This window comes from Drosophila miranda, chromosome 2, assembly GCF_003369915.1.
Source record: "Drosophila miranda strain MSH22 chromosome 2, D.miranda_PacBio2.1, whole genome shotgun sequence".
Classification (NCBI taxonomy): domain Eukaryota; kingdom Metazoa; phylum Arthropoda; class Insecta; order Diptera; family Drosophilidae; genus Drosophila; species Drosophila miranda.
In genome coordinates this window covers 25,319,022-25,331,318 of record NC_046675.1, presented here as the reverse complement: position 1 = coordinate 25,331,318, position 12,297 = coordinate 25,319,022, and the positions used below count along the sequence as shown (strand labels likewise).

Genomic DNA, 12,297 nt, shown 5'->3' with positions numbered 1-12,297 from the left:
AACACTCTGAAGGGTACAGAAATTCTTAGAGCTAAAAAATAATGAAAGACCCCGTACTTTTGTATACCACCTGGTCATGAAAACCCTATAATGTCCCAATAAATCCTTTAAACAAGTGTTGATACGCATAAAAGAATTATTGAGACCCATTGCCCCACATGCCTGATTCCTGAGCAATATTTGAGTAACCCTCATACCCATACCCAACGCGGAATTTAGACAAATTTATTAACCCATTCCCAAGCAGCTTTCTGGAAAGATTTAAGCAACCTACCAACCCATTGCGATTAGCTGCAACCTGGTTAAAATTCGCTAACAACCGAACGAAAGCATCCTTGGGAGTTTCCTTTTTGCTGGTGCGGCACCCTGCCTTATTGAAAAATTAAACTTGTAATAAAATTTAATGACCTGGCGGTTTTTTTAATAAAACCACACGAAACGCCCGCAATTTAAGCGCAAATTTGTGTTCATAATCACAATTTTTGTACCTTTTTCGCTTTTACTTTTGCTTTTGCCGGTTTTTTGGTAATGACCACACGGAATATTTTGGCTTAGTGCTGGGAACCTCTCTAAGTTTTCTTTTGCGAGCGCCCATTCGGTGGTAGGGAAAAGGAGGAGGGAGGACCCTCCTGCACAGTGCGTGCAATAAAAAGTAACGAGGCTGTTAACATTAAGGCAAACGTTTGCCTTTCACTTTGGTCAAGAAGTCAGACTGAAAGGAGGCTGATAGAGAAAGAGAAATACCTACAGACAGACGATGACGATGACGAAGGCGTGGGTCTCATGGCCGACTCATCGAGGTTAAGTCGGGGCGTTAATATTTAAATTTATATTGCGGCCGGAGACGGTGCTGGAACCGGTGTTTGGGGCGGCGGCCATGGCCATCGCGGTCGCACGGTCGTCTCGTTTGGCCATCAATTCAGCGTTTAATGCCTGCGCAAATATTTGCGCAATCAGCAAACAAAACAAGCAGCGGCCGTCGACTGTTTAAGCAAAGCAATTGACCGTTGTCCGAGTACGAGTCCGGGTCCGCGTCCGCGTCCGGCTATGGTACACCGATACGGACACGAATACGGACAGAGACACGGCAGAACAGGAGAGGACTGGGTCTGGGACTGGGACAGGGACAGGCACACGATGAAAGCGACACGACCGCAAGTTGTATTTCCGGTTGACCCCGAATCGTGCTCGTGCACACTCCAAAATGGGCGGCGGAAGTCCTGGGTGGTGTGACGGCCCCCCTTTTTTATTTCGTTACCAACCAGTCTGATGGTCACACTCTCCCACTCTCACGCTCCCACTGTATCGCAATGGTGTTGTAAATATCAGTGTTAATCATTTAATTAAACTACCTTTTGCTGTGGCAGACATTTTGGGTAATTTATTTCGCTTTCGAACAATTACTACCTCAATATGCTATCTGTTATGGCGGCCATTATTCTGGATTTACAGCGGGGCGTATGCGAAAAATTACAAGAAATTACTGTAGCATACTTTTCTGGGTTCCCCGGTCTAGAAGCACGCAACTTTTATGTACTATAACCATTTGGCCTGGCCCCGTTTTTGCGTTTTATTTAAAACAGAAATAAATACGTGCCACCCTTTCGGCCATGCAAAAAAGGATGAGAAGAGGAGCACGAGCAGGAGGAGGAGCAAAGAAAAGCGTAAAAATTCCTGCACTCTTGCAGTGGCTGAGAGCCGTAAAAAGTTTTTTTGGTAAACGCATTTCAAACACTCGCCGAGATAGTTATTACAATTGTACGATACACAAAGGCAACAGCAGCAACACAAGGACGCGAGTTGCAGCGGGGGTGGGGTTGGAGGGAAGGTTGGGAAAACTTGCTGCATTTTCTTCGAATGAAATGCAAAACGAGCAAAGCCATCTTCCACTTCTGTTGCAGCAGCATCACCAGCTCAAAGTAATATTTACAAATACCCAGTACTTTAGGGGTAAAAGGGTATATGGTATATACCCTATTCTCCCGCAAATAAGGCACCGCGCGCTTTCGGCTTTGGAAATCATTCAAATACTGGTAGTTATTTTTGTCTTTCTGTGATTGGAAGAGTCTTGCCAATCGACATACTCATAGTTTTCTCCTCACTTTGTAACCCCAGGGGTTAATCGGGGGTATCTTCTAGTCGCAATATCGATTCCATCACTCCCACTTCCTTCTATTTAGTTTTATTTTCACTCCCTCACTTCTTTGCTTTGTAGTGCAGTGTATTCAGGATAGAAGCCATTTTTGAAGTGCAGTTAGCTTTGATCGGTGTGGGTGTTGGCGAGTGGAAAGTGGGTTCCGCTTAGTTTGCTATTGGGGTTGGGGGTTGGGTGTGGGGGTGATGGTTACGGTGATTTGGGTGCCGGATGTAGCCGAGCTTAGCGGAAGCTTGGCTGCAACTGTCGTTGTCCCTGTCCCTGTCCCTGTCCCTGACACTGCTGTATCTCCCTCTTTCTATCTACATACATCTATGTGCTGTCTCTGTCTGTGAACCTAACATCCGCCGGACAATTGATGAAAGCTTTTGTTGTTGTATGCAGAGTGGATTCCAGTTGGAACTCCAGTGGCAGTGGCAGTGGCAGTGCCGGCTCTCGTCCGCGTCCGGGTCCTGCTTCTCGGCCAAGTTTAGAGCAAGTTCAGCTACCATTTGCCGTGTGGAAAACTTTGTGCAGTTGACAGGGAATGGAGGGGGAAGAATACCATTTTTATCCAAGAGGTCCTGCGGATCGTCGCCTGATGTTTTTCGTTTCGTTTCGCGCCAGCAGCAAAGTGCAGAGCTCAAAGTTTTGTTTACAAAGTTTTCAAATTTTTGTGGCACTGAGTTGAACTTCCGCTGAGGCAGCGACGGCGACAGCGACCCTCTAACCCCTCCATTCCCATTTCCGGCTGCTGCTGCTGTTGCTGTTGCTGCTAATGTTGATGATGTTGGTCCACCGTTTGGTGCTGTCCTGTCCAGGAAGCCAGATCCTGCCACAGCTGGTCTTCGATTCTTTGTCATCCATCATTAGCCAGGGCAGTCAACCGCCAAATGCCGGCCACAATTATGTGGCAAGTCTATTAAATTTCCATCAATTTGCTGAGCGGCAGCTAAATGATGCAGAAAATGCAATGGAAATGGCTGAAAAAGCGCCCCGGGGTGCACGGTATGGGGTTTGGGGGGATATGGAGTGGGTGTAACACTTACTTACGCGCTTATTTGCCTGCACTCGAGAAAGAGAGAGCTTCAGGACATGTAGAGACATCCTGCGGTGGCTTCAGCTCCTCTTTCTGCTCTTTCAAGTTGTCATTGCGCGTAAAATTATGTCAATGCCTGTCAACTTTTCTGTTCCGAGGAGCAGCTCCAAGTTTCCTTGAGAAGTGCACCCTGTAGTGTCTTTGAGAGTGCATTGAGTGAACGACTGGAAGTTTTCCCTCGGCCCTCCCCCCTTCGTAAGAGTACTATATGCTTTTAATATGTGTGCGTTATTGACTATGCATAAAGTGCATTTTCTGAGCTTCTCAGAGAAAAAGAGAGGCAGACAGACAGGCAGATAGAAAGATGGGCAGATAGGGAGGGAGGGTAGAAAAACAGTTGCTGTTCCTTGGGGCGGGCCGGAAACTTTTTTAATTTAATGTAAAAATTACCGAGTCAGCCTCAAACATACAACATACATACGAAAGGACGAAGGAAGGAACGAGCGTTGCAGAGAAGGAGACTGCTTCTCTCTGTGGAGACCAGAAGTCATTTAAATGCGACAACTTCGTGGGTTGCAGCTTAAGGCGACTTTTTCTCCAAATTAGCCTGGCTAATTAGCTATATTTTTCTCCGTGAATGCGGGCCAACTGCTTGCCACGTACTCCCCGGTTAAATTTAATAAGTTTTTCGCTCCCCAAATTAGTGTGCTGCCTGCCCCATGCCCCCCCGCCTGCTGCCTGCCTGCCTGTCACTGCTCCCATGCATGAAATTCCGAGTGACTTGCACCAGGGAGTCACCCCAAGGAGCTGCCTTTAATATAAGTTCTGAAACCCCCTCCCCCAGTTGAAGCTCACAAGGCGCTTTATATGTAGTCATTATTGTAGCACTAATCACACTCTATGTAAATATTGTATGTAGTTTAAGTTTTCTGTTTAAATTCCTTTGTTTAACAATGCACCAAGTAGCAGAGGCACTTGTAAGTGGGTCGAAAGCTTAGCAACAATAGTACTATATGTGTATATATATGAACTACTTAACTGAACAATCAAAAGAAACCGAAAAGAACTACTTTAAACGCGATATGTCCCCACAACTGACGCACTTTTTCCCTACTCCCCCACGAATCAATCAACGACACACACACACAGACACTCACACACACACACACGAGGATACCTAAGTATACTATCTTTTAAAGAAAAAAAAGTAAAAGAAATATATATATTTTATATACTTATATCAAACACAACTTATATGATAAGTGTCTACTCTTTTCCTTTTTTCGTCTCTTTTTACGCTCTGACATTTCATTTTCCAACCAAAAACCACCAAACCAACCGCCAACCAATGCGCATTTTAACCCAACCACCACCACACGCACACCACCACAATTGTAATGTGAATCCACCAACACCACCACAACCAACTGAACAACACAACCACCAACAACAATCCCCACCACCAACAACCAACCAACCAACCAACCAATCAACAAAAAATCAGAGCGTACCAGTGCTACGCACATTTGGCGGTCATCACATCGCGTAGCGGGAGCGGGAGAGGGAACTGGTGGTTGTGGCCAGCGCCACAGCAACAGTTCCTCAAGGAGCACCACTGGGAGCCACCAGCTGCTCCTCATCGACAGCCACGCCATCGGGTACACCGCCAATGCTGCCACCGCTGCCCAATGCGTTCATTGCCATCAAAACGAAGTCCGAGTGCAGCAACAGCAATCACAGCTATAGCCATAGCAACAACAGCAACAGCAACAACAGCCTCACGCTGCACAGTGGCAACAACAGCTTCAAGTCGAACGGGAACGGGAACGGAAACGGAAACGGCAACGGTAATGGCAACAACACGAACCGAAGATCACCGCAGCCACAGCCACCGCCGCTGCCGATGAAGAACGGATCCAAGCAGCAGGTCAATGTGGAGTCGCATTATCAGCATCTCAGCTACAACGCTGGCCCACACTTGCCACATCCCAGTGGCACCAGCACACGCAACACTCTCGATCGCAAGCAGCAGAGCGGAGGCGACTACTGCACCCAGATAAATCCCCACTATCTGCAGACGTTCGATAGCCTGGATCACTACAGTGTGGCCACCATGCAACAGCAGCCGCTGCGCAGCCAGTCCAAGTCGCAGATCTACAGCTACGGCAGCAGCGGCACTGCCAGCGACCACTCGAACCCCCAGCTGCATGTGCAACAGCAGCAGCAGCACCACAGCCTGAAGCACACCAAGCACGGAGGCAAGGGGCACAAGAGCGGCAAGCATTGCTCCAAGAATGGAGGCAGCAACAGCAAGTCGCAGGACGACTTCAAGGCCATGCACAAGCAGCAGCAGCAGCACCAAAAGTGCAACAACGGCAACAAGCCAATCAAGCGGAATGGTTGCAGCAATCAAGTGCTGCCACAGCCGCCTCAATTGCAGCAGCAGCAACACTACACGAGCTCCAGTGATAGCCTACCATTTGATAATAACTATTATTAGGCGCACACCCCCCACACCACCACACGCACAAGCACACACACAGCTACTGTAACACGTAACACTAACACTAATACCTACACTTAGCTCTGACTGCGGATGGTACAGGGTGTCCCAAAAGTTCAACCCTTCTTAGGATATAACTATGAGAATTGTGGAAAAGCGTAGAATGTTAAAGGGGGACTCTCTTTTTTAATGATTGTCATTTCAAATGGCATTGCTGGTTCTACGAGTATAGATCGCATCTGGAACTGTGGAATCTCTACCAAAATCTTTCAAATTCAGCAATTTTACACGTCCAGTCTAACAAATATGACTCAAAGCTGAAAAAATTCGAAATTTCTAGTCCGTTAGATACACATAACTATGCTCTCTTCGAAATTATCAGTTCATTTCCTAATTTATGATAACAATTACAAATTCTCTACAAATTTTTAAAAATATTCAATCACCACTAACCATCAAAACTTCTAGTGCACATTGTTTCACCTAGATTTTCAATCATTTTTGTTCCTTTTTTAGTAAATTTTTTGCCGTAAATACATATATAAAATGAAAAAGGAACCAACAACAGACAGAAAAAAGACAGAAAAATCTTTTATACAAAAGTAAAACCATTCCTACCATATTTTGTATGGTTCTTCCTATTCTTCTTCAGATTTGGGAACTTGGTTGGGACACCCTCTAAACGTCACACAACAATCAATGAGTACACACACATAGATATAGACACTGTAACATCCTGTATTTAGAGGTTCATCAAATGCTCTAAGTACTGCAGTTGATTGATAGAGATACTCCACACAACCAAGCTGAAACCCGAGTTGTAATAAGGCATTCCCTAGGCCCCCCGTTCCGGATTTATGATTCCGATTTCAATTTGTGGCATTTTGTGGCGGCTGCTACGAAATTCTTATATGCAAAACGAGTACATAAATGGCTTATGAAGAAGATATATATGACATACATATGTACATATATATTCTTCCCCAATTGTTGAGCTCGGCAGCTGTTTGTGTTGTTTGTTGTTTCATTAAATTAAATATTTAAATAGTCTATAAACTAAATTTAGTTGATAGGATGAAAAACACAATGGAAATTCGCAAAACAGTTTACTGTTTAATGTTTAATGTGTATATAGAATGGATAAGAGCCCAATATAAAATAGTTATGTATTTATTTTAGATGTAAGCTATGTCCTCCGCCCTACCACCCTGCCCAGCCCCCGCCCACTGCCCCCAAAGACCGCCCCAGTCCTCTCAGAAAAGCTCACCAGCCACAAAGCACCAAACCCAAACACCAATCGACAGTACTCTGTGTGTTTTCTGGGCTCCAACTTGATGCTAATCAGATTTTTTTAATTTATTTCATTAACGAATTGCTTGAAATATCTGCCAACAACAACCACACATTCAACAACTACAACAACAACCACCACCACACAAACAAAATACAACAAACAACAACAATGCTTACACCACATCCTCCCAAGCAGTCCACCAGCCATGCCACAGCCAGCGGCCACGATGAACGGGGCAACCTTCTCTGGCAGCAGGAGGCCTCCGAATTCGTGGAGCAGTTCCCCACAGATCCGGTGCGACGGTGTCCGGTGCCGCCGCTGCGCCACTGCCACGCCCATGGGCATGGCCACGCCACGCTAGGCAAACGCAATGCGGATCTGTTTAGCGGGGACCTCGGTATCCCGGAGATCAGCACCCATGTGGGCAGCGTGGTGCACACGTTCGAGACGCTGGCCCTGCAGCGTCGCCTGGCCGAGGCCGAGCAGGAACGGGACCGGGACCGGGATCGGGACAGAGAGCTAAGTAAGTACGAGCCGAATGTCAATGCCAATGGCAATGGCACCACCCAAAGCAAGTACAACCAGCTGAAGCGCCGCTCGCAGGAGATGCGACAGCGCCTCATGCAGCAAATGCACCGCCAGAAGCTGCAGCAGCAAGCACGAACACGGGCACAGTCCCAACCACAAACACAGGCACAGCCACAGCCTCAGGCACCATTAACCAATAGCTGCAGTACCCAGACCCTGGCCAACGCCCACCTCAGGCCGCATCGTGCCCGCTCCACGGAGCAGCTGCAGCACCAGTCCACCTTCGAGGACTACCGTAAGAATCTGTTTGGCACGCTGACGCGGCCCAGCAGCGTAGAGGAGGAGCTGCAGGACGAGTCCTTCATTGTGAACGCCGCCTTCGATGAGATATTTTCCCGCTACGACGATGACTCCTCACAAGAGCAGGAGGCAGGAGGCATGACACTGACCAACACCGATGACCTGTTTGAGGACGAACACATGCTGGTGAGCCTGAGCGAACTGGACGACGATGTGTTTGCCAGCAAGGCGCAGACAGCCTCGACCACACCTACCACTAGTGCAGCGGGGCGAACGCCCAAGCATAGTACTCCCCAACTGAATCTCAACAAATATCCAGCGCCGGCTCCACCACGGTCCCGGACGCTGACCAATCTCTTTGAGCGGCTCAAGTCGGAGCAGCATCAGCGGCTGCAGAAGTATCCCGCCGAGTCGCAGCTCCACCAGGCGGCCGACTTCAATCGTGGTTCCACGCTGAGCAAGTCGTTCGTGCAACAGCTGAGGCGACCCTCGCAAAAGCAGAAGCGGGCGGCCCCCAAGCCACCGCCCAAGCCCAAGTCGCGCTCCCATGTGGCCATCGCCCATGTGACACCACTGCGGCACGCCCTGATCTTCCCCAAGCGCTCCAAGTCGTCCAACGAGCTGCTGCTGGACGATCTAAATGTGCAGGCGCGTAAGTATTACCGCAGGACGCCGGAGCTGAGCGCAGCGCTGTAGTGGATCAGGTGTGAGCACAGAGTTATGCACCCATCACGCCTCTTCACCTCTTGTTATCCTTGTTAACGCAAGACTCGTGGCTATAATGATTTCCTTACCATCTTCTTTTACCAATTAAATATTCGGCAGAGGCGACGCTTTTGTAGGCTAAGTAATTCCCAAAAACCCAACCCAACCCAACCAAACCAAGCCCCAACCCGACCCGACCCGATCTGACCCTCAATTTTAAATCTGAACCGGAAACCGTATCCCGAACCCCGAACCAGATGTAGGATGAGGATGAAGGAGAGAGCAGCTAACCCGCCGCAAAACCGGAACAAAAAGTATAGCTCGAGAGAAGTGAATCGAACGCCGAATCCCAAAGAGCATTGAGCCATAACTTGGAATAGGAAAATCTTGTCAGCACTCGTAACACAACAGGAGAAAAAACTAATTTCGTAAATTAAAAATTAAGTGAATTACATTATTCGAAACCTGCATGAAAATCAAATCAAACGATGACTAACATATATGAATATATACATAACTACTATAGCATACATTAATTATTGTACAAATAGGATCGGATAGAACCGAAACGAAAAAAATCAAATGGGAAGTAATTGTGCTGTCAACCTAAAGCAGGCACTCGAGTTTGTCTCTTTTTCGTTTGTAATTTCATCAATCAGAACCGATTATATACATATATACATTATATGAATATGCATATACAACATATATATATATATTTAGCAAAGCATATAACTACATAATTTGTTGTAACTTGTAGGATAATTACAGAATCAAATCAAAACAAATGTAAAACCAATTACGAGAATGAAACATTACTAAATCTTACCTGCATGCAAATAAACAATTAAAAGAGTAACACAAAAAATGTCCAAAGTTATTTTAAATTAAGTAAAACTAAGGGGTGCCCATGGCACAAGGACACAGGTGCAGCTGGAAGAGGAGTGTGTGTCCAGTTGTGCTCCAGGAATACAAATCTGCGGGTGAATAAGACTGTTTAAAACGCCAAAGTATCTAGAAAGGTAAAGTCCACTCACACGCAAATAATGCCACCGATTGTCTGGTATTCCTCGTAGATCTTCCACGATTGCTCTGTCTTGAGACGAAAGCCAGCCTGGCTGTTATAGATACTAACTATTCCGGGCAAACGTAAGGCCTCCAGGTTATCTTGGATTATTAGTCCAAACGATTTTAAAATATTGAAAAAGGAAAACCAATCACTGAGATCCTTCACTAAACTAAATAGAAATTCCAGCATTAACAGACGCCTAAAAACTATCAAATGCTCCATACCTCGATCAGTTTCAGTCTCTTCTTCGTGTCGCATCAGATGATTTCTAAGCTGAGCCGCTCGCCCGAAGGTTTTCGGGCAAAGCTGGCAGCGATGCAGGCGCTCATTCGAGTGTATTCTCTCGTGGCTACGCAGCACGCCCAGCTGGCTAAACATTCGCTGGCAATGATTGCACTTGTAGGGTCGTTCGCCCGTATGGGTGCGAGTGTGCAGCTCCAGCAGATAGACCCTAGAGAACTTGCGCTGGCAGACGGTGCAGGTGTGCGGCTTTTCCTTTGTGTGCTTGGCGGTAATATGGCGCTTCAGATTGCTGGACTCCACGAATCCCTGGCCGCAATAGTTGCAGTGGTGCTGAATCACTTTAAAGTGTCGCTTCTGGTGCGTAACCAGTGCTCCGTTTGTCGTAAAGGTCTGTGGGCAATCATCGCAACAATAAGGTCGCTCCCCGGTGTGCAACCGCAGATGCTCAGCCAGACTGGTGGCCGACTGCAGACACTTGCCGCAGTAGATGCATCTATGCCGTCCACTTTGGACCACCAATTCTGTGGAGCGATCGGTGCAGCAGCTGTGGCTTTTAAATTCAGCGTTATCCGTGTAGAACTGACCACAGTTTTTACAGTCATAGATGGTGGTAAGAGCGTGGAAGTTTTTAAGATGCTTGCGTAGGGTGTGAGCCTGCTGGAAGACCGCACCGCAATTGTCGCAGTTGTAGCTGGCAGAGATAAGCGACTCCTGATCAGCATCCTCTGCTGTCGTCTCCTCCTGCTCCTCAGTTGGCACCTGTTCTGCATAGTCGATGGGATCGCATACAATGATTCCCTCTGTCAGGTATTTCTCCTCCGGCCTAAACACCTCCTGCTCCCCCTGATATTCCTTATTCGACAGACATTCTTTCTCCTCGAGCCTCAGAGCATTTCGTGCAGCGTCTTCTTGCAGTCGTATCTGCGTCTCGGCGCACTTTTTGCGAAACTTGGCCGTGATGAGTAGCTCCTTGGTGCACTCCTGGCACAAATATTTGGGATATTCATCGAGACGTTCCACCTAGAACCAAGGAAACTCATAAGAAATTCAATGGACAACCAAACCGGTCAGTGAAAACTCACTTTGATGTTGCCACAACTCTCCAGTAATGAGCACAAGTCCATTTGAAGCTCTTCCACATTCTCGTAAATGTCCACCAGGAGCTCTTGTTGTTGAAGGCACACCCGACAAAGAAATTCACTCATTTGTAGAGTCATATTTGTTGAAATTACATTTTATTTATTTTGTTTGCAGTCATGGTCCTACGCAGTATGGCAAAATTAGTACTTTCCCCAGCTTCTCGATAACATTATATCACGATTTAAGCGCAACCAATTATCGAAAACAATGAATTCAAATTAAATGTTAGTCCGTTTACAAGCTGTTTACATAATGTTCCACTTTGAGTGCCATCTGCTGGCGCTCCTGCTCACTGGCAAATGAGTGCTTCACTGCCTCCAGGGTCAGGTCAATGCACTGGTCGCGCGTCAAATTAAATGTTTCCACCACCAGCAAAAACTCATTTGTCAGCGACGTGTCGAAAACGCCGCTGTCATCTGTGCATACGACTCTGGGGGCATCAGATTCCATTAGCAGCTTCAGATGATGCTCCTCGAAGCTGGAAACAGAGCCCGACTTGACATTGCTCGTGAGGCAGCACTCAATCGGGATGTTTGCCGCCTTCATTTGTGCAAAATCTTCTTCGGTCAAGTAGGTCCCATGTCCACAGCGCGACATACCAAAGGATAGCATCTCCTTGATCTCCGGGGGATTGTCGATTTCCGCACAATGGATGACAAGCTTCAACCCCTCCCTGCGTGCCAAGTCCAGCGCACCACAGAAGTCAGTGAATTTCCCTTTGGTTGGGATCCCGCTCAGATCAATGCCCACCACCAGGTCTGGATCGGTTTTGGCAAACTCCAGAGCCAACGCCACAGTCTCTTCGGCCACCGCCACAGGCTCGGATCGATTGATAGACGGCAACAGCTTCACCAGAATGTTGGGGTATTTTTTGCGGCTCCTTTTGATCGTGTCTAGCACAATGCGCAGATAGTCGCGACGCAGGTAGTTTTTGTTGGCCTTAGGCGTGGTGCGCAGCTCCAGATACTGAATATTATCATTGGCAAAGTCGCGTATGACCAGCTCCGTAGCATACTGCAGCCCCACGGCTGTTGAGGTCAGCTCATGCACAAAGGCAAACTTTTCGAAGCATTTGTCCAGATTTGAATCCTTATCAAAATTTACAAAGCGCGCACACAGATGCGAGAACTCCTCCGAGGTGTTGCCATAAACCTTCTCGGCCAGATCCCGCAGGCTATTGGTGTTTAGTGAGCCATTCAGGTGTGCGTGTAGTTCCACTTTGGGCATTTCTTTCAAAAACTTCCACATTTTGCAAATAAAAATGGAAAAAAAAAGTAGGTTGGATGCTCACATTGATGGCGCGCTATGACAAAATTGGTGCTTTATCGAAAACAGCTGCGGA

The 12,297-nt window shown here is 47.2% G+C and overlaps 4 protein-coding genes across 5 annotated transcripts in view; 2 read left to right on the top strand and 2 right to left on the bottom strand.

Moving 5' to 3' along the window:
• LOC108154943 (irregular chiasm C-roughest protein) overlaps window positions 1-5,690 on the top strand; it is a 110,287-nt gene extending 104,597 nt beyond the window's left edge. The window contains 1 exon segment of the mRNA XM_017285440.2: window positions 4,678-5,690. Coding sequence (XP_017140929.2) covers window positions 4,678-5,673 — 996 coding nt within the window. The 3' untranslated portion in view covers window positions 5,674-5,690.
• Window positions 5,691-7,114: 1,424 nt separating this feature from the next.
• Window positions 7,115-9,357, top strand: LOC117187205. Its single transcript, XM_033389371.1, has one exon. The coding sequence runs from the start codon at window positions 7,139-7,141 to the stop codon at window positions 8,492-8,494; it is 1,356 nt and encodes a 451-aa protein (XP_033245262.1). The 5' UTR covers window positions 7,115-7,138; the 3' UTR covers window positions 8,495-9,357.
• LOC108154945 (zinc finger protein 383) lies at window positions 8,928-11,050 on the bottom strand. 2 transcript variants are annotated; one of them, XM_017285442.2, is made up of 4 exons: window positions 10,898-11,050; window positions 9,797-10,835; window positions 9,541-9,736; window positions 8,928-9,480 (listed from the first exon to the last, which is right to left on the bottom strand). In XM_017285442.2, exons 1-4 carry the CDS (start codon window positions 11,030-11,032, stop codon window positions 9,381-9,383), a joined length of 1,470 nt encoding a protein of 489 aa, XP_017140931.1. In that variant the 5' UTR covers window positions 11,033-11,050; the 3' UTR covers window positions 8,928-9,380. The 2 variants fall into 2 exon arrangements, with proteins under 2 accessions (XP_017140931.1, XP_017140932.1); XM_017285443.2 differs by lacking the exon at window positions 8,928-9,480 and having other exon boundaries at window positions 9,646-9,741.
• Window positions 11,034-12,279, bottom strand: LOC108154947 (adenosine deaminase-like protein). The gene has a single exon (XM_017285444.2). It carries the CDS (start codon window positions 12,201-12,203, stop codon window positions 11,190-11,192), a length of 1,014 nt encoding a protein of 337 aa, XP_017140933.1. The 5' UTR covers window positions 12,204-12,279; the 3' UTR covers window positions 11,034-11,189.
• Window positions 12,280-12,297: the final 18 nt, after the last annotated feature.

Bases quoted from the DNA above. Each gene is read 5' to 3' on its own strand.
- LOC117187205 (XM_033389371.1), top strand. From the start codon at position 7,139: ATGCTTACACCACATCCTCCCAAGCAGTCCACCAGCCATGCCACAGCC.
- LOC108154945 (XM_017285442.2), bottom strand. From the start codon at position 11,032: ATGACTCTACAAATGAGTGAATTTCTTTGTCGGGTGTGCCTTCAACAA. The intron at 10,836-10,897 runs GTGAGTTTTCAC...CCTTGGTTCTAG, and splicing joins AGAGTTGTGGCAACATCAAA to GTGGAACGTCTCGATGAATA. The intron at 9,737-9,796 runs GTATGGAGCATT...TATTTAGTTTAG, and splicing joins AGAGACTGAAACTGATCGAG to TGAAGGATCTCAGTGATTGG.
- LOC108154947 (XM_017285444.2), bottom strand. From the start codon at position 12,203: ATGTGGAAGTTTTTGAAAGAAATGCCCAAAGTGGAACTACACGCACAC.